The sequence below is a fragment of the Marmota flaviventris genome, chromosome 12 (genome assembly GCF_047511675.1).
Source record: "Marmota flaviventris isolate mMarFla1 chromosome 12, mMarFla1.hap1, whole genome shotgun sequence".
NCBI classification, from domain to species: domain Eukaryota; kingdom Metazoa; phylum Chordata; class Mammalia; order Rodentia; family Sciuridae; genus Marmota; species Marmota flaviventris.
In genome coordinates, this window is record NC_092509.1 from 100,169,865 (window position 1) to 100,191,138 (window position 21,274).

Here is a 21,274-nt window from a genome sequence, read left to right on the forward strand (position 1 = left end):
TGGAGCTGGTGCCAGGCATGTCTGATCAGGGCACCAGCTCCTGGATTTGGTGTCCTCACCCGTAATTCTAGAAACAGGACCAAGATGCTGAGGTTGCATGAGAGGAAAGGCCATGGCGGCCAGGGCTAGCCCAGCACTGTCCCTGGGAAGTGTGTGGCTGGTGGCAGGAGGGAAGGGCGGCAGGACCCCCGGTTCACGGGTCAAGGTGGAGGTTGGTGCCGCAGTCCGGCTGCAGCAAAATAACCCGGGGGGTGACGAGCAACTAGTGTAGGATACAGCAGGATACAGTAGGATATAGTGTAGGATACAGCAGGAGTGGGAGCCGTTTATTGTAGGACAGGAGGGGTATTTATACATTCCACACAGCTTGTCTAATTAACATAAACTAGATACATCAGTCAACCCATAAGGAATCTCCACACTTAATGGCTCACTGGCACAACTTCACAAACCACTCCCTCTGCATAATGCCAGGCGCCATCCAGACTTGTTTACAGACTCTAACAGGTTGGTGCTAGGTGAGACCCTTGACCACAGCATAGGAGCACAGGCCAGGGGACTGAAGTGAGCCCTTGCAGACAGGGTGGGAACGCCGAGTGCTTGGTCCTGATTGGTCAGTGAGGGGGCGGGGAGTCCTTTAGGAATCCAGCAGCTGTGGTGTGGGCTGTACAGTGCTGGACACAGGCGGGTCACTACCTGCAGGGTTGCTGGTGGATGGAGCCTGCTCGGGAGTCCCTGTGATGCCCGTGTGGGGGTTCTGGGAGGTAGAACAGGACGAATGACATCTCCCGGCACACGGGTCCTTGCTCCGACCGTTCTCTGGGTCTCTTTATGGAGAGGGAGTGGTGGTCATGAGGAACACATATTTCCTGAGAGTCATTCGGTCATCTTCACCAGTTCAACTCTGGGGCCCAGCTACCGTTTACCTGGGCCACTCCACCTTGTGACATCTCTCCTCCTTTCACCTCTGTCCCTCCCTGTAATTCTGCCAGGAGGAATAAAAGCCCACATTTGCCAATAAAGCCCCAGCCTCCTGTGGCCACAGTGGAGGGAAACAGGCAAAAAGGGCAGCCTCCTGATGTCCCGTAGACGCCCGTCCTCTGGAGGTCCTGGGAAACTCCAGGCTTTATTCTCTGGGTATGTTGGAAAGCCTCTGAGTCGCAGGCCCTCTCCTCTCCCCTCTCCTCTCCCTCCAGTTCCATCATGGGGCAGGAAGTTCTGCGTGCAGTCTCTGATGGCCAAGTCCCCACACTGCTCCGGAGGTTTCGTTGGAACATGTCTTCGCGTTGTGGGGGCGCAGCCTCCCTCTGGGTTCCTGGCCCACAGTGGGCAGCAGCTCAGTGGGGCAGAGAGAGCTGCACACGGGCCACACAGGGTCCAGCCACCAGCAAGCCAAGGGACCCTCCACTCTGGCTGTTGTGCTTCTGACTTTAAAGACAGAATCTGTCCTTGGTTCCTGCATGGAAGTGTCAGGGGAGCACAGGGCGGTGCGGAGCGGAGCAGATAGGGTTCCTGTTGTGTCACCATGTGATGTCCCAGGTCTTTCTGTGCATTATCATCTCATCTCACACCGAAGCCACTGATCTTATTATCATCCCTCTTCACAGATAAGGGGAATTAAAGCTCGGGGAGTTACTGTGACTCCACGTGGCCAAGTTCTGACCATCTGTTTCCAAGGACATAAACTCTCTTGCTCAGTAGTTGACACAATTAAACCGGTATCGGAATCCCCTGGAAGGGAGGCAGAGGTGGTGGAGCGGGTCTGTAGGTCCTCTACTCGGAGGCCAAGGTGGGAGGATCACTGGAGCCCGGGAGTTCAACACCAGTCTGAGCAACATAGAGAGACTCCATGTTAAAAAATGGAAAAAAAAAAAAAAATAAAAAAGGAAGGAAAAGATTAAAAAAAAAAAAAAAAAAACACTAAATAGAAGAGAGGAGATCTGGAAGGCCCGGTAAAGCACAGGTTTCTGGTCCCAGCCTGATTCAGTAGGTCTGGGGTGAGGCCAAGAAAGCTCCCGCAGGGTGCTGAGGCTGCTGGTCCGGGCCTCACGAGGACAGCAGGGCCCACACCAGGGTGCTGTCCACAGATAGTGCACCGGGACAGCAGATTCCAGGCCCAGGCCACAGGAAGCAGTGAGAGGCCGTGGGCTGGGTGCTTCTGACCTGAGTGATGGCGGTAGGTGGCCTCAGGATGGGGACCGCAGCCGGGCTCACAACCTGCCCCTCAGGAGAGGCTGGGCTCCACCAGGGCTCAGAGCCCCCACCCCAGCCTGTGTCCTCTGCCAACGCTGCTCTGCCTCCCTGCCAGGTTTACCCTGTGGGGCGTGGACAACACGGGCCGGCGCTCCAGGCCAAGCGACGTGATCGTGAAGACCCCGTGTCCCGTGGTGGACGATGTCAAAGCCCAAGGTAAGAGACCAAGGTCAGCAGCGTCCGCCAGGCGTGCCCAGAGACCTCCCCTGCTGTGATGGGGCCACAGGTGTCTTGCAGAACCACCTGAAGGGGGTGGACGTGGGAAGGGGAAGACAGCCAGGCCCGGCAGATGCCCGACTTCCTTCCCAGCGTTCCTCCTCAGCCTCTGCCCTCCGCCATGCCATACGCCATCATCCCCCAGGCCAGGGTCAGGGAGGCCCAGGAGGCACTGAGGAGGCCCTGGCACCTGGTGCTAAAGTACGTGCCTGGAACCTGCAGCCCGAAGGTGCCCACGGGCCTCTTCTTAGTCTCTGTGCGTCTGATGTTGTTCTGATCCGCAGCGGAGCAAGGCTGCAGGTTGAGTCATCGTTACATCCCCCTCCCTCCCTTTGCAAGTGCTTGTAGCTCGGTTCTTGTTAGACTTGTCCCTCTTCAGTACAAGCCCACCTCCCTGAGACACACGCATGCTCTCACACCCACACGCACACACACACCAGGGTTGGCTCTGGCAATTGGGAAGAGTTGGTCTGCAGTCAGCAGGCATCACTCACAGGGCGCTCCCAGGCTGGTCTTGCACCATCTCTGCTCTAAGGTTTTCACACCCCACACACCTAGAATTCCCTCGGCCTGGTCACCCTTCTGCAGGGCTCCACACTAGTTAGAGTGATCTGATCAATCGTCAGTATCTATCGGGTAGAATCAACCTCATGGCTTTGGCCTATCGACACAGACATGAACCCATGGAAGAGTAGGCTGTCAGATTCCAAGAGGGTCATCTTACTTGGGCTCCTGACTCTGGTTGTCGTCTGATTGATCAGCAGGGTCACAATCCCAGAATGCCAAAAGGTGACATCAGGATAATACGAAGTCAGGCAGAATAGTGACCTAGACCTGCTTTAGTTAAAACCACAGATACCGTAGCACTGTGCGACTTGTGAGAACCTTTTCAGGTTTAACCCACATGGCACATTGAAGGTGTGATTTCCGTGCAGACTCCTTAATAAATTGCCATTCCCCTTGTGACAAAAAAAATAGTTAATAGTCATGTTAGAACTTCCATGGATGGCCCTTGTCCATCCACATCTCCAACACCTCCTTACCCACCCCCTGCCCACTTGGTCAGTCTCTGCATTCCTTTGCACAAGTTGGTCCCATCACTTCAAGTGCTCCCCACCCTCACTCCTTCCAACAGACTCATCTCAGCCTGCATGTTCCACAGTGTTGCTTCCGCAGGCCACGATGGGGCAGGAGTCACGGTCAGGTGTCCTTGTTTCTTTCCTTCAGGACATCCCTTCCTGTTGCTTATTATAACAATTACAATGTCTGTTTACCTCACTAGAGAGTGAGCCCCATGAGGGCAGGAGCCCAACCTCTTTCCTACCCCATTATATCCGTATCACCTAGAAGGCAGCGTGGTTGGCTGGCTGACCTCAGAACTCAGTCCCTGAAGGCAACAGCTCAAGTTCACACTCCTACTCCATCATCCACCTTCTTGACCTTGAGAACTCTGGCCTCAGTTTGCTCATCTGTGCGTACCCCAACCAATGAGGTTCTAGTGGGAACTGAGTTAAGCAATCTAAAATGATAATTTAAAAAGCTACCTGAGTGCCTAGAGTCTGCCCTTCAATCGGAACTCAGCATTTTCTGAATTAAAGGAAAGTGAATTTCATAGCTGTGGAAACTGAGGTTCAGAGTAAGTCGGGGACTAGCTGACCCGGAGTCCCACTTTTACTCTGTTACACTAAATACTCTGAGGGCTGTTTTGCGAAAGATTGAAAACGTTTCCTCTGTTTCTAAACGCTGATGAAAAATGAAAGCTTACCTAAGAAAGGAGACCAGAAGCTTCTCCCTTCAGGACCCTGCGTGTCACTGGGATGTGCTGCAGGATGGACTGTCCCCGAGAGGAGTGCCTGGGGCAGCTCAGGGGTCCTCAGGCCTCCATTTCTTCCTCTAAGCTGCAGGGAAGCAGGTGACCACAGGTGCCTCAGCTTTTTCTGTGCTGGAAAGGTTGCAGGTGACTTTGCAGGTGGTGGCAGCCACCGTGGTTTCTGCCGAGTAGGTGGCACGCTGGGGAGGACAGGGTGGTGACAGCAGGTGGCAGCGAGGTAGCATGTGCCACCTGCAGGGTGGTTGGTGGGAAGCAGTTGGCCAGGCACAGAGCTCGACCCTGTTCTGTCTGGGGCTCCTTGGGGTCAGCTGCAGTCCCTCAGGGTGGATCAAGATGTCCCCTGCTTGTGCTGCCCCCGGAAAACTCCCTGGAATCCCAGCAGACCAGCTCGGGCACAAGAGCCAAGTTCGTGCAGAGAGAGTGAAATAACCCTTTCAAGCCCTGGACCCTTCAGCCAGGAGGAATCCTGCACCAGGCAAATCTGGAGATTAACGAGTTGGACTAATTGGCGGATCCTTGCAGATTAATAAGCTCTAGCAGTTCTGCGGAAAAAGCCACGTGCCTCCCCCCCTCACACCCAGATGGAGACCATAAATACCATCATCCGCTCGGGTCTGAGCTTAAATCTAATAACAAATGGGAATTGCCTTTTAAGTGGCCCCGAGCATGACTTCAGCTCCTAATTACCCAGCCAGAGGCCAGACGCTCTCCTTGATGTGAAGATCTTTCCTAAAGGAAATACCTTCTAGGAATTCTTATCCCATCAGGACGGTAAAGCCACTGGGCGTTTGTGCTCCATCTGGGGGCGCCAGCAATGGCCATGTGTGCCACCGAGACCCACCCAACCCCAGCAGGTGCCAGCTCGTGGTGGTGGTGAGCTCGTCCCCCAGGCCAGCGTGAGGGTTGGGCAGGGCCCCGAGCTCCACGAGGAGCACCAGTCCTCCTCGTCACCTGGCCGCCCTCCCTGGCACCAGGCATCGACACATGGCCATTCCTTTATTTGCTGCTTCCAGAGCTACTTATCAATCCTGGCATTAGAGGCTGAAGAAACAAAAATAATCAGACTTGATCGATTTTTTTTGACAAGTTTTTCATCAGATTTTATGAATTTATTTTTTAATATTATAATTATATAATAATAATTTGCTGGATAAATTAATATAATATTAATTTATCCAACAAATATCTGGTCCTTACAAAATATCTATCTCAGACATTAGGAACAAGGCCCTGGCCTCCTGGAGGTCATATCTGGGCAGGGACGACAGACGACAGCAACCCGAGAGTGAAATGTCTCCTATTTCAGACGATGGCGTATCTCATGGAGGTCACTGTGTGGGGTAGGGCAGAGGAAGTGCCGGGTGCATTTTGGCTGCGGTGGCTTGGGCAGAGGTGAAGGGGGAGGCCATAGATATCTAGGGGACATCATACCAGAAGCAGCAGTACCGAGATTCGTGGCTTGTTGGAAGAAGAGGAAAGCTTGCGGCCCTTGGTTCACGTTTGAAGAGAGGAACGGGGCAGGGCAGGTGCTCCCAGAGGCTCTGGGGCAGGTGAGGTAGGGCCTGGTTGTCATGGAGACTGGATCCTGGGATTGCCCGGGAGAGCCCTGAGAGCTCCGAACAGGATGTGTGATAACGGCAAAGGTGCCAGGAATCACGTCCCCTGCCACTGTCCTTCCTCAGCAGAGAGTGCCACACCAGAGCCTGGGATCTGGGCCGTTTCCCCTTGTAAGAACTAACACAGTGGCATCAGAGCTGGGGTGGGGGGCGGCACCCCGACCTCCCTGGCCAAGCTGCTGTCTGATCCCATTTTCCCTGCCCTGGTCATTCCTGTCTGAGCCGCCCGGCCTGTCTCCCACTGAGTAGCTCTTAGAACAGCCCCCTGCTTCCTTCTATCTTAGATCCACTGACTTTACACCTAGGTCCAATCAGAACCACGTCCTCTACCAGGGACAGTCACTCCAGATTCCTCACCCCAAGACTGGGCCTCCTGTGCCTTAAACTGGCTATACACAGCCAACTACCTAGTGTCAGTGTGAAATAGCAATGGCAGATAGACACACTTTAGAACTTCAACTCTAGCCTAAATTGGCTGTGTGACCTTGGGCAGGTAACTGGGCCTTTCTGAATCTCCTTATTTATAAAACAGGGACATTTAAATCCATCTGCAGGAGGGGTAAGAATTGAAATTCATGTATGTAAAGTTCTTAGCACTCACAGGTCTTTAATAAATAACCAGAGACACCACAGATCATCATCTTCTAGATCACTGTCCACTTTATGTCTTGATCCCATTTTAACAACCTGAAAATCTACACGATTTCCGAAGCAAAATTATTTTTAGTGCAGCGAAATGTGTCGGCTTTAAGTTATGTTGCTAAAGGGGTGACGTAACCTGCCGGAGAAGCCTGCCCCTGAAGTGGACTCATACTGCACCCAAGGTCATGAGTTCCATGAACTTAGCTGACATTTTTGATTTTACTGTATTTTCTGGCCCTGTGCTAGCTACCTGGGGCACCAAGAAGTTCAGATCTGGCTTTGTCCTCACAGACATGGACAAGATAGACAAGCCAGAGAACAGCTGCACAGGACCAGAGAGTGAAATATCTCCTATTTCAGATGATGGCATATATCATGGAGGTCAATGTGTGTTCACTCCCCCCACCCAGGACACTCCCGGGTGCAGCTGCCATTGCCAGGAGCCCTACAGCCACGTGGGGCTGTGGCAAGGAGCGGGCTGCTTTGCCTTCCTCTCATGGAGCCTCAGGGGGGGCGAAGGCTTTGGCTCCTGGGGACGTGTTTCTTCATCCCTAGAGTCAACGCCGGGCGAGACAAGCCTTGCTTCCCCAGCTCTGCTCCCAGCCGTCGAGGAAGACCAAGTCAGTACGTCTCCTCTCTGCAGCTTTAATGAGAAGGCGTGTGATGGTCCAGTGCTGTGAGCTGCAGAAGGAAACATTGTACTGAATCATTGTCCCTCTGCCACATCACCAAACTCAGGCCTCTTTGAGGCCAAAATACTGGAAAGATAGATCTCACTGAAAAAGGACTCACGTGGAGCTGCAGAGTGCTCTAGAGGCCACGTCTTCTGTCTGCCCTAGGGGGCTCTGGCAGAGGTGCTGCCTCCGCAGAATTGCTTCCCGGGGTCCATGCAGCTCACCAGTGACCTGCTGGTGCTTCACTTCCTCCCTGAGCAAAGGCCACTGGCGGCTTGGACCACCGTCACTTTTGGAGACCACTCATACCCAGGCATGTGCAACCTAGAAATGCAGGGCTATAATCCTCAGGGGAGCGAACTTGGATGGGAGCTGGTCTTTCTTTCTTTCTTCCTTTCTTCCTTCCTTTCATCTTTTTTTTCTTCCTTTCTTTCTTTCTCCCTCTGGAGAGAACACTAGAGATCCAGGGGCTCCAGACAAAATGCAGCAGCCAGCTTCTCAGGAGGATGTGGCCAGTCCCTCGGAGCACCTTGTGTACTCCTCTCCCTGTTTCTTGCCTCATTCTCTTTCTCTTTCCTCCTGCTTCCCTGGGATTGCATCTGCCAATCAAGTGTGAATATTCGAGTTTTTGCCTCAGGTTACAAACCTTTAGGAAACCTGGGTAGAGACAGAGTATTGTGACTGAACTCGACCTTAGAGGTACCCTAGTTGAACACTTTTATCTTAAACAAGATAAAACTGAAGGTTGGTGGGGCAGAGGCAAACTGAATCATACAAACCATTTTCTCCAGCCTTTAGGTTGGGTATTCTTTAACATCACACGCTCACACGAACATGTGCATATGAAGACACATATGCATGAACAAACACACATGTGCATATATATTCAATATGTGAAACCTTATTGATAGTTACATGCTGTGGAACACTGTTTGGTCAACGCTAGACATGCGGCTTATGCAGCAGTGGTCCCATAAGATTATAATGGAGCTGAAAAATTCCTGTCTTCACATAGTGACGTTGTGGCATCATGATGCTATACCAGCAGAATGCATTCTTGTGTGTTTGTGGTGACGCTGGTGCAAACAAACCAGCTACACTGCCAGTCATACAAAAGTCTTGCACATGCACTTATGTGCAGAACGTAACACTAGATCTGGCAATAGATGGCTATGTTATTGATTTGTATATTTACTATATGCTATTTTTTGTCATTATTTTAGAGTACTCCCACTTGTAGAGAGGTTGCGCCAACCGCAGCTGCATACATCTCTTGTTCACCACGTCCCCTGACGCACCCTTTCTCTTGCGCCTTAATCTCTTCTTGTTTCGTGCATCATGACCTGGGAACCTGTACTCCGCATGGAGCACAAAGCTTAGGTGTGCAGTAGGCCGTACACTTTAGGTTTGTGCAAGTCTGATGTTTGCATAATGTTGAAATGTCTCAGACCCCCTCATTAAAGGATGCATGGTTCCTTTGCTTTTTCTTCCCTCCTCAGAAATAGCAGATAAGATCTACAATCTCTTCAATGGCTATACCAGCGGGAAAGAGCAACAGACTGCCTACAACACCCTCCTGGATCTGGGTTCCCCCACTTTACATCGAGTTCTCTACCACTATAACCAGCACTATGAGAGTTTTGGAGAATTCACATGGCGGTGTGAGGATGAGTTAGGCCCCAGGTAACCAATGGACTGCACTGTCTCTTTTAAAGTTTTTGTTTTTTTTTTTTCAAATTTTTGTACTTCTAGCTCCATAATACTGTTGCTGAGATTTCCTGCATGAGCTCAGGTGCTCAGAGAAATAAGTCCTCTGCTTTCTGATGGTCTTGGTCATGCAGATTAGTTTGTAAAGCTCTTTAAGCAGTCAAGTCATGAATGCATTTCCTGAACTCAGGAACCCTTTGCTCCTGACCTGCTTTGCCCTCTGTATCATGCCGATGCTTAAGTCCAAATGCCAAAACTGTAGGAGCCCAAAGCTCAGTCTTGGGAAAGGAAATTAGGAATTTATCAAGAAGTTTATCCAAAAATATTTATTGCACAAACTTTGCATATGTTATTTGCATAGTACAGACCTATTTTGAGTTAAATTCCGCATTCTCTTGGAAAGCAATATGAGAGTTGTTAAAGGCCCTCCTTGACCTTCTTTTGCCCTAAGTTGCAATGGCACAGGGCTTACCAGCATCCCCTGGCCCCAGGCTGCTCCCCTCTGCCCTCCTTTCTTCTGACATTTATTGAGTACATACACAGTTCTAGGTTAGGGAGAATAAATGCCGCAATTTGAATAGTACTAACATTGCATATTTCATCTTGATTTCTAAGGGCATTTGGAGTCTTTGTAAATTTCTCTTTTGTAACTCAAGAGTTAGAAGGAAAATTGGTTAATGAAGAAAGTGAGCAGGGGAAGAATCGTGGGTCTTACTGTAAAATCAAGCTGGCTACTGACTGTTCTCTCTCCTCCCAGGGGCCTCTTTCTGTGTAAAACTGGTCTTTTACAGAAGAAAAAAGATGTTAGAGGACATTGTGTTGTTTCATTAGCCCATAGAAAAATAAAGTTTTTCCTCTCAGTGTCAGGGATCTCGGGGAGGACCAAAGGAGAGGGAAGTCCTCTGCCTTCAGCTACATCAACCCACTCTGGGGCTAGCTGAGAAAATGGGCCTGTGGGTACAGACTTCCCGTGAGCAGTAGAAAGGCTTCCGTGGCGGAGACCTCCAGATTGAGTTAAGGGTGAAAATACTCGGAGAGTTGTGCTGTTTCCAAGAAAGAAGGCTCCAGGGTCTGAGATGGCCAAGGGCAGACTCAGAGTAATTTTTATTGAAAAACCAGAACGTGAGCCGTGAAAGCCTCCTCGGAGGCTCCATGGGGTACTTCAGTTTGCTCTTGGAGGGGGTGGCCAGGATGCCTCCCGCATGCCTCCTGAAGATGTTTCAGAGGCTGCTCTCCCTCTTCCTCTGCTCCTGTTCTTCAACCCCCCCAGGAATTTGTTAGCAATGACTGCCATACAGTAGGATGGATTAAGAGGAAGGGCCACCAATGTCCTGACTGCTGACAACTTTCGGAAAATCTTCTTGGCCAAGCAGCAGAAACTGATGATAGGGTATAGATCGTCAGACTGAGAAGCTGTTTAGGCGGGGGAGTGTTGTTTGATTGGCGCTGACCTGCCATTGGAGTCAGGAAGTGTGCCCTTCCCTGCAGTGACTCCCCGCCACTCTTGGCCCCTTGACTTTGCTGACAAGCTCAACACCTTCCCTCCGGCATCACCCTGCCTTGCTTCAGTGTGGCCTCTTAGGAAAGCAGGGAGACCGGCCCTTGGGGACGCTCACAGCCAGGACAGAAGAAGAGGAATGAAAGGAGCATGGTTATTGTCCTTCGAGAGTTCATTCTAAATAGGGTGCAGAAAACTTCCAGCTTCTGGGAGGAATTGTTGATTAAACTAGAAAAGGGATAGTTCTCTGCATGAGCCCAGCAGTCAATAAACATCGCGAGGTGCATTGTTGGTTGGGTGTTCCAGAAGAGCACGGTGCAGCCTCACATGAGCTTGATCAAATAAGAGAATCTTCCTTCATGAGCTTCAGGTCACTTAGGCCTTTGAATAATTAATAATAATAATAATAATAATAGGTGAGGGAATCCTTCTGCACTCATCCTAAGTGTTGAGTGAGAGCCAGGGAGGCCTGAGGACCAGCTCTCAGGCAGCCTGGTCTCTGACAGCAGGGGGTGCCAGGAAGAAGGGGCTGCAGGGGTGAGCTGTTTCCCCATCTCTAGGCCAGAGGCTCTCACTCTGTATCCTGACCCAGGGGGTCACTGCTTTCCAGGTGTGTGAGCTGAGGCAGCCCACCCCCCACCCTGCTCTCCAAGCCCTTCTTTCCCACTCTTTTGACTGGGTCTTACTGGTATTGACAGTGGCCTCATGCCTCCTGGGCGAGATGAGAGTATGGACCATGAGCTTGCCTGGAGGTTAGCTAGGTGACATGTGCCACTGACAGTCTTCACTGCCCAAAGACTGACCCCATGTCAATGTGAGCTGAGGGCACAGCTGTCCTGGACCTCACTGTGCCATCACTACCTCAATGCGGGCACCAATGGTCACATTGGAAAGTCCCCTCAGTGCACTCTGCCGGCTGCTCTCACCAGCTCAGACAGAGCCTTGGAAGGGGACATATTCAGCAAAGCACAGCACTTGTCATTTAGTGATGATGAATTAACGGCTTTAAAGAAAATTGATTTGATTTGTCTTCCATGACTGCCGTCCCCATCATTCTAAAAGGTGTATGTTCCCGCTAAAATATTAGGGTTTCTTTTTTTTTCTCTTGTTTATTTTTTCTTATTACCTTTTCTCTCCTTTCTCTTGGTGCCTGCCCCACTGTGCTCAGTCAGCCCTTCATTCCCTTGTTCATTACCTGGATCTGCTGTTACAAGTGCCAAAGATAGAACAGTCCACAAAGCCCATCAGCCCCTGCCCTCTTGAAGTTTGGAGTCTCACACTCATGGTGGCTCTCTGTCCTGCCTGCCTGCCTTTCTTTCTTTCTGACCTAAGTACCCTCCATGCTCCGTCCACAGGAAAGCTGGCCTCATCCTCTCCCAGCTCGGAGACCTCAGCAGCTGGTGCGACGGACTCCTTCAGGAGCCCAAGATCGGCTTGCGCCGCAGCGCGCTCAAGTACCTGGGCTGCCGCTACAGCGAGATCAGGCCCTACGGACTCGACTGGTCAGAGCTCAGCCGGGACCTCAGGAAGACTTGTGAGGAGCAGACCCTGAGCATCCCCTACAATGACTACGGGGACAGCAAAGACATCTGACAGCACGGGGCCAGCGAGTGGCTGCCAAACTGGGGCAGGAGAGCGGAGGGGGACATCTGGGTTGGTTTGTGGGTTTTGATCATTTTTCAATGGAACATCGAAAGCTCCAGAGATGACCCCTACCCCAGGGAGGAAGGGGTCCTTTCTCCTTGCGAACTTCTTCAGTCTGATGCGCTCCATCGGCACGATCCGTAAGCCCGCCAGGCAGTGGCTTCATGCAGCACCATTTTTTTCTTAGAGGGTTTACTTTGGGACTTGTTTTGGTGTTAATTTGTTTCATCCTTCTTTTTTTTTTTTAAACCCCCAAGAGTCCTGTCAAAATGCTCAAGAGTTCTGTCATACTCCCACAAAGGTTCCACCTGGCTGAGGCACCTGCTCTTACTGAGCTCCTGAGTCCATTGCAACTGGGGACAGAGGCCAAGCTGGAGAGCTAGGCCTGCACCGGGCCTGACCTCAGGCCTTCCTTGGGAAGTGTCTGGCTCTGGGAGCCTCAGCCCTGCTCACAGAGGAAGACGAAAAGCAAACTGGGGGACTGGCCCTTGTGTGTGCATCGCGGTTTCCCCCAGGCCTTCCTCCACCCCTCAAAGGTGAAACCTCGCCTCCGTGATCGCCCAGTGGGCCTCCTGGGTTTCTAGGTCTCCCATTTTAAGCCAGGACTAGGATCAAATCTCCCTCAATGGGGCTCTGCTCTGCCCTCTGAACACCATTATCTTTCAGCAGTGACAAGATGCCACCTGTGAAATCTCCTGGAAGGAGGCGTTTCTAAGTGGCAATCAGATGTCACTGCCAAGTGCACCTTCAGAGACGTCTCCCTGGGAGACTAGCTGGCAGTTCACAACCTACTGAAGTAAGCAGAGTGCAGCATTTAAACAAACAAACAAACCCATGCCTCCTTTGAAAGGACCTCTTCAGACCACTAACGTGCACCCCAGCGCCTGCCCCTCACCTGGCAGGTGAGGCTGGGTTCACGTTTGGTCGGGTCCAAGAAGGGTTGGCACGTCCATGTCAGTGTTTCGGTGAACTAGAGCTGTTATGGATCTCCAGAAAGGTCTGTCCTCTCCCTCCCCTTGCTAAACTTGCTGAGTTGCTGGTTTTGCCAGTGGTTTCCCTGAGGACCATCAGCGGGAGGGTGCTGCGGAGGTCGCCACCTTCTGGCTGCTGGCATAGCAGAGTTTCTGTGCAGCCAATCAGCGCTGAGCCACAGCCCCACCCACTGCCTGAGCATGGCACAGAGGCCCAGCTAAGGGGAAGCCAGCCCTCCAGAAACAAGCCCCTGGGGCCATGTCGGCCATCAATGGCCTTAAATGCCCACACCTCACTTTCAGCCACCCTTGCTTTGTCTGGGACCCCCCTTATGTGGAAACCCACGACAGAGGTCAGAAAGGAGGTGCAGGACGTATGAGATGAACCTGATTGACTTTTCCTAACTGGGAATCAGGACAGACAACAGTTTTGGGGGGGCACTCTGGATATCCTTGAATCCCACAACAACCCCCTGGGGAAAGTGCTATTCTTGTCAAGGTCTCAGTGAAGAGGAAACCGAGGCAGAGAGGCGATGCGGCTTATCCCTGTCCTTCGAGTGCTGTGTGCTGAGCCACAGTGTGAGTCCAGGCTGTTGGACTCCAAGGCACCGGGTCTAGCAGCCCCTGAGCCTTACCGCTCCTCAGGACTGTTGCTCAAAGCACTCAGCCGTCCCAGCTCTGAGCTCCACGGGGACCTCCCCAGAGGGCTACACCTTTCCCAAGCACCATGGCACAGATGTGGCCACTGTGCAGTGGAACAGGGAGGAGCCGTGGAGCAAGCACCTTTGACCCGCAGCTCTGTAGCCCATGCCTCTCACCAGTGATGGGGACAAGCTAGGATGGGGCGGAAGGCCCAGACTGGCCTCGATCGCTCTCCTCTTCTTTCCAGAGAAACCTTGAATGATGTGCTTCATTCTTCCTAATGCCAGGGCCTCAGAGACGCCCCTCCTTCCAGAGCAGAGAACATGGCTGCCCACCTGGGGTGGATGAGGGCCCTCAGGTAAAGTGCCTCCAAAGCAATTGTCCACCACTGCCACGGGAGAGGATGCCACGGGCCGAGGCCATCCTTCTGTTCAAGTCTGTGCAGAAGACGGCATCTCGACTTGGAGTAGCAGGACAGCGAGGCCCCCGGCACCTTCCTGCCCAGCAGTGGGGAGACAGGAGCTGACGGCAGGAGGGAGGCGAGGAGTGGCACCCCCTTCCTGTTTTTATTTTGTAAAGGCACACTACCTTCCTCTCTCCTTCCTTCGTCCTTGTTCCCTGCTCAACCCTGTCCCTCCACCTCCTTTTTGTCCCCTTTACCTTGGTCCCCTCCCTTTGCTAGTTGTTTTTGTTTTTGGTCCCCTCCCTTTGCTTTTTCTGGCTTCCTCCTTTCCCCTTCCCCAGGATTCTTTTCCTTCTTCAGTGGCCTCTTGTGTTCCCCGGACTGCACATGCCTGTCCACACCCCCCCAGCACACCCACACACACCCACACACACCCCACACACCCACACACCCACACACGCTGTCCACACACCCCTGTGACTGGGTCCAATTTACTTTCAAGTTTAAAAGGCCAACACAGATGGGGTGTGGGTTGTCTTGGGAAGGGCATACGAATAACTGGAGGCTTCTCCCTGGGAGGACACCCGACCACTCCTTGCCAGTGTTCCTCAGTGCTTGCCCCGAGGCACCCATCCTGGCTAGAAAGGGTGATGGGTACCGAGCCAGTATTAGACCTCAAGTTTCCAAGGTGCCAACAGCTCTCATGGAGTCCCTCTGCCCGTGACACTTCCAGCTCCATGTCCCTTTGAGATCTCGTCTGTTTTCCTCCCTAATGTACATGAACCACTGTAATAGCATAGATCTTGAATGGAGTGTGCAATTGTTTTCCACGGAGTTTGGTCCATTGTTATTTTTAGTTAACTGCATTTCTTGATATTCAATTGTTCTATTTAAAAAAAAAAAGCAAGTGTGGAAAGAAACACTTTACTACTGTAGAAGGAAGAAAGAATATAATGTGACCATCTTCAAGTATAACAGTGTTGTTTGAAAGAGAATTATTGTATGATTATAAAAATGAAGTAATCAACTAAATAATAAACAAAGCTGTTAGTAATGCTGGGTGTGCAGATGTTATTGCCTCAGATCTTTCAATAATCTGAGTGATCTAGTTGGATCGACTGAGGAGTAGTTAAGGTTTTAAATATCACACCTTATAGTATAATAGGCCTTGTAGCCAACATCCTAATAGAAATAAAAAGAAGAGTCAGAGTTTTCATGGCCAATTATAATTGCTTTTATGAGGTAGTGAGTCTCATCTTCTCTTTACCACCTTCTCCAAGTTATTAGTCAATATAAATGCATTTATTCCAGGTCTTCTGTATTTCAGACATCATGTGCAATGCAGAGGGTATAAGCTGGTTTTCTCTGGGAGTATGGCTTTTTAGCTGGTGAGCTTATCCTAACAGGGGTAAGAAGAACTAAGACAAAGACATATATGGGATGCTGTGGGAGAATTTACACTTCAGGCATCCAAGGAAAAGGTTGCAAAAGGCCCTCCCGGACATCCTCGACCTGCATTCTGTAGAGGCATTTGGAATAGACTGGGTATTACGCAAGGCCTCACAGGGAGGAGCCCAAAACACTTAATCTCTCTCTTCCTCTCTACAATGTAACTTTAGATGTTATCTGGGCCTCTAGCAAAACATGTGATTCCCTTTAAATTCCTCCATAATCAGATGTTAGGAGCCTGGGCTTAAGACACCCTCTGGAAAAGCCAGGATCAAAGTCCTCCTCCCTGCCCAAGCAGGATGATTAAAAGAAGATGAAGACCCGGGACACACATTCTCCCCACCCCTCCCATCTAGAAGTAGTGCCGCTGCCTCTGCGCTTGACTCTGGGCAGGTTTGTGACCAACAGGTGATGAAGGAAGTGACAGGAAGGGACTGCAGTAGGAGCCCTAAGAGCTGGGGCTCCTGCTCCTTCTCTGCAGCTCCGTGCAGGTCCCTCGTGATGCACAGGTCCTGTGTAGGCAATTGGGTTCCCAGTCTCAGGCCAAAGCCTGAGATACACAGTCGAAGCTGTCCTGGGCCCTGGAGGCTACATCCCTCCACCAGACAATGTCCATCGATGCTTTGTGGAAGAGCAGAATCACCTTGCCAACCCCTCCTGAATTCCTGACCCCCAAATTATGGTACCTAATAAAATAGTTATTTTTAAGCCAATAAAGAGTCTGCTAAATAAAGGTCATCTGATTGAGACCCATGGTGCTGGCATCTGGGTGAGGGTGTGAATTCACATGGAAGCAGTGGGCTCCTGTGCCAGCAGGGCTCCCGTGCAGAATGGTTGTCTGGCTACAGGTGAGTCTTTGATCCATCAGAGGGGAGGAAAATCAAGGGTGGGATGCCAAATTCCAGAGTTTCTGAGAGGGTGGACCAGAAACCCTGCAAGAGGGGAACATCCTTCCAGGGTCAGCAAAGGAAAGAAAAGGGAGAGGGCAACTTGGGGCAAGGACAGAATAGAACCCAACCCTGATTTTGAAGACCTCATGCCTTCCACCCCTGTTCCCACCAACAATCACTACCGTATTATTATTTGGAATGAACCAATTAATTAGTAAGTTCATCTCAGATGAAACTCCAACGGTGTATAGAATAAGCGAACAATTTCTCTTGGTGCACATGGAATCTGGGACGTGGCTCACGTCTGTACTGTTCCACAGTGAGAAAAAAATAAACCTTTTAGTTCTATGATTTTGCAATGTAATTAGCTTGACTTTCTTAGAGATGGACAGGTTTTGACATCAAGTTTCCTCGCCCACACTGCCTTTTGTTAGTGACTATGATATGCCCTGCTCGCATGGGGTACAAATTAGTGTAATTGGTTCCTTACTACCTTTCCCGGTAGGAGAACTTCAGTCATATTTTGCGCTTAATAAATAGAAGTAACTTCCTTTGTTTCAAGTGATTCAAGTGCCATGTGACCCTGAGGCTATTATCCAGTGAGTCAGTTTTCTCCTGTTCACCAGCTCAGAGAGGAACCACCTCAAACCTCCTCCCTGGGGAACTGCAGGGCTTAACTGCCACCGAGGAGACCCGAGTGGGGCACCTTGTTCTATCGACCACTGAACACAAGGTGACCAGGCCTGTCTTCCTCGTCAGCCCATCGCCTGTGTTCTCAGATCCGCTTTGCCCCTTTCCCTGCTCAGTTCCCAGACTCTTGTAAACAGGTTCCCTGCTGGGACCGTGGGAAGCACTAGCAGTAGGTTGGAAGGAAAAGGAAGCCAGGACACTTCTTTCTCTGTCCCAGATGATGTCTCATCTCCAGTGCGTCCTCTGTGGTTTCATCTCCTCCACGTGTCCCTTGTTCATCAAGCAGGACCTGCTTCTGGCTGCTGTTAATCTTTAGGGCACACTCCTCTTCCAAAATTCACCAGCCACCTTTCCACTCTTCCAGAACCCCATTTTCAACTCTAGTGAGTTACCTAAAGTGTGCTTGGTTTTCCTGGCTGGATCTTAAACTCAAACATGGAACGAACAATTGTTACATATTATCTGACACAGAAATTTTGTAACTCTTTCAGGTCTGAGTTACCATCTGGAAGATGAAATTTTGATATCCAAAGTAATTGAATTCCCATGAACTCTAAGACTTCAGGGTGCAAATGGGTTTCCACATGAATGCTGAACGGATCAGGTGGGACTGGCTGCTTGAACAATTGGCTTGAAAAGGATTCTGACAGCAGATCAGCACTGGTCAGAAGGGGTGGCAGGAGCCACCAGCAAAGCCTAATAGAAATATGGACATGGTGAGCAGCAGGCACACATTCACCTGTCCTCCTCTATGGGAGCAGAAAAGGCAGGGAACAAGTGACACCAGGGAAGTTCAGGAGTATCTGGGTCCTACACAGTTCCATAGGTTGTATGCAATTCATGAGCCGCTCAAAAGTGAATATAGATCCTTTGCCAATGGACAGTTGAAATAGAATGCATGTGAGTAGCTCGTTTTGGAGGCCTTCGAGCCCCACTATTACATGATAAATTTCACAGCACTGCACTTATGTTTTCTAAACGGCCATCTTCATTTCTAAATCTGCATTTTAAGATGGTCTTAATAGTGTTACTATAGGATCTTAAAAGTCATCAAACAGAGGATTTCTAAGTCTCCCACTACTTCTGTCACTTGAGCAGAGTATCAGTTAATCTGCAGTCAAAATTCCAACAGAGAGAATTTAACGTAGGGAATTGGTTAAAATGTCTTACAGGATCAAAATAGGGAAACGATTCTAAGCACTGAGGTGGCCAATGATCTGGCTGATAACTGTGGGAAACAGCTCTATCCCTAGGGCTGGGGCAAAGAGGAAGATGGCCTACCGGAGACTAGACACCCTCTTGAAGAAGAGGCCATTTGCCTAGTGCTGGAATTTCTTCAGGGTACAGACACTGCTCCTTTGAGTGCACAATGATGGCTGCTGCCTGGTGAAGAGCCCGTGGCAGGTGACACCCACAGGGACAGCAAGCTAACCTCTCACTCCTCTTCCTACCAGTCTCCCTCAAGTGCTTCTCACTGACAAGGCCTAACATGGGACTGACTGTCAAAAGGACTCCAGGTTTTCAGGGGTCCCCCAGCAGCATCGCAAAGAAAGCCCAGAAGGGTGGGTCTGAGCCCCCACACAATAGCTTGCTAACCGCTACCGGCAGCTTGAGGTCCAATGAGATGAAACTCTTGAAGGCAATTGACACACTGAACAGGAGCCACATGTTTCACCAATAGCATCCTTTGCTAGGTAGCTTTCCTTGACAATGTGGTTGGAAAAGAAGGTAGCATTTCAAGTTCATACTATGCATCCCTTTTATGTACCAAAGATCTGGCTGAATTTTTGACATTGAACTTTCTCAAAGAGTTTTTACCCTCTGGCAGAAATGTCTTTGGTTGCTGAAGATGCTGTTTAACAGCAGCCAATTAACGCTCACTGGTTGCTGATCATGTGCTGCATCATATACACACTTTTACATGGCTTCTGTCACCTAATTCTGCCAAAGGCCCGTGAGCACATTACTACCAGTGGCCATACTCTACCCACGAGGCAACTCCAACTTGGAGACTGTAGGCAACTTGTCCAAGGGAAAACAGCTGTTAAGTGTGGCTCTCTGCAGTGCTGTCCTGTGGCTGGCTTTAATCACATTCCTTCTGAGGAATTCAATATGGAGAGAACCCTAAACCAAGAGCAAAACCGATCCATCAAGTTGTTTTGGCTTGGCTGGTTTAGTTTGGGAGGGAGAGGAAGTGGGAACATGCACTTCTTGTGTGCAGCCACACTGGAAGTCTCTGGACGACAAAATGCAGCAATCTTTACATTTCGAAGTCTTGCTGCTGCAACCAGGCCGGTAGCAGTCCTTCTCTGCCCCAGGGAAGGGAGTGACTGTGGGGCTGGCCAATGCCCTGTCAAGGCTCCTGGTGAGATGTGTTTATTGGCTTACAGAGAAATGGAACTCTGGAACTCCTCCCATCTCTGATCTCACTGAGTTTTGATCTATACTGGTGTAAGACTCACAGTATAACCGTTAGCTCCACCCTCTAGCCAGGCCCTATTCTCAGACAGACTAACAGCAGCCACTTGGATGTCCATAGGTTATGGAGCAGAAATGTTGGAACACACTCATCCTGACCAGCTGGGTCTCCATAATGAAGGTGAGTTGCTGCACAGCGGACCTCCAACCTTCTGAGCTCTCTCACCCTTGGGCATCGGGCAGGGGAAGATGTTTTGATCCTCACCCTGTGGCCTCTGTGTCCCTTGGCAGCCAGGAAGGGAATGAAAGGGGCCTGCACTGGAGGTGTTGGTGATGGAACTGACTGATGTGTGGCAAGGAGGGGAACGTACAGAAAGGGTACTTGGTTGCCACGGCAAACCAGCAAACACTCAGAGGAGAGGGTGTGGCCCGGGACTTAATGAAGTGCCACTGGGTTTGAGCAGCAACTGGAATGTCTGAGAGGAGCTGCATTCCTTCCCACAGAGCCCGGGGCCAGGCCACTAGCAGGGACTGCCTGTACCTCTCAGGAATGCTCAGGATGAAGACAGGACTGGAAAAGACAAGCAGGCCTCCCAGGGTAGGTTTTCCTACCGCCAGCCACAAAGCGGGGCCTCCCAGAAGAAAGTTGGAAAACTCTTTCCAGAGCCCAAAGAGGCTCCATCTATGAACGATTTCTTCCCCCCAAACTCCGAGCCCCGTTCCTCAGGGCCTGAGGAGCTGCTTTGACAGTCCTCTCCACCTACTGAAGTTGACTTCTGCTGTTCCCTTTGCTTTCTGCCCTTCTCAAAGGAGAACGGGATTCCTGCTGGGGGGGGGACCTGGGATCTCAAGGCCTTCCCAGTTTGATCCAAGAGAAGACATGTGTTACCAGTGTGGCATGGGTGGCAGAGGCACAAAGAGTCTGAGGTCAGGCAGGCATGTGTCAGAAGCCCAAAAACCCACTAGCCAGTGGTCCATAGACAACCTGCAAGAATGTAGCAGCAAGGTCAGTGGCTGGTCAGGTGACCTAGAAGGCCTGGGAAACAGATGTCAGCAGAGCCTGCTCTTGCCTTCACCTCCAGGTCTTTCCACCAGTTTCCTTTCTCCAGACTCAACTTTTTTTGTCTTGTCTCATCTTAACTGGCCTTAACTACCATAGAGGAAAATCTTGTCCGATATGTAGCCTGATAAAAACTGGAAAGTAGAGATGATATTTTTAGCATATCTGAAATAATAACAGTGTGATATGAGGCACTTCATTGAAAAAGAAGGGAGAGCATCACTCATTGATAAATATTGTTTGTCAGATGTTTATTAATAAGTGTTTATGGAGCTCCATCTATACCATGGGAAAGTCCTTTCAAGGGTTACTAGTGTTACCCCTTTGAATGAGCCTAACAAGCCAGCAAATGTAAACTCAACCCTCCCTGCACCTATGGGCCCCCCAAGACATCTGCCCCAGCTCTCCTGGGCTAGTATTTCAAACCAGGCCTCAAGCCTACAGTCTGTATGACCACACATCAGTACACAGTACCCAGAATGTCTACCCAGATCACTTCAGGCCTGAAATACACAGATGCCTCGGGGCCTCTGGGAACTTTCTCTAACCTGGGGAGAACCTATGAGACTCTGCCCAAGGAGGACCACAGCCAGGCCCTCTGCACCTCACCCAGGCAAATTGGTTTACTCCAACATTATTGCACGTGGGTGTCAATCATTTGTTAGTGAGC

At 50.6% G+C, this 21,274-nt stretch overlaps 1 protein-coding gene across 2 annotated transcripts in view; it reads left to right on the forward strand.

Moving 5' to 3' along the window:
• The window catches only part of Astn1 (astrotactin 1), a 283,759-nt gene extending 268,673 nt beyond the window's left edge, over positions 1-15,086 (forward strand). For both annotated transcript variants that reach the window (XM_027934944.2, XM_027934945.2), the window contains exons 21-23: positions 2,309-2,409; positions 8,732-8,915; positions 11,793-15,086. In XM_027934944.2, coding sequence (XP_027790745.1) covers positions 2,309-2,409; positions 8,732-8,915; positions 11,793-12,030 — 523 coding nt within the window. In that variant the 3' untranslated portion in view covers positions 12,031-15,086. The remainder of the gene's footprint in view (positions 1-2,308; positions 2,410-8,731; positions 8,916-11,792) is intronic.
• Positions 15,087-21,274: the final 6,188 nt, after the last annotated feature.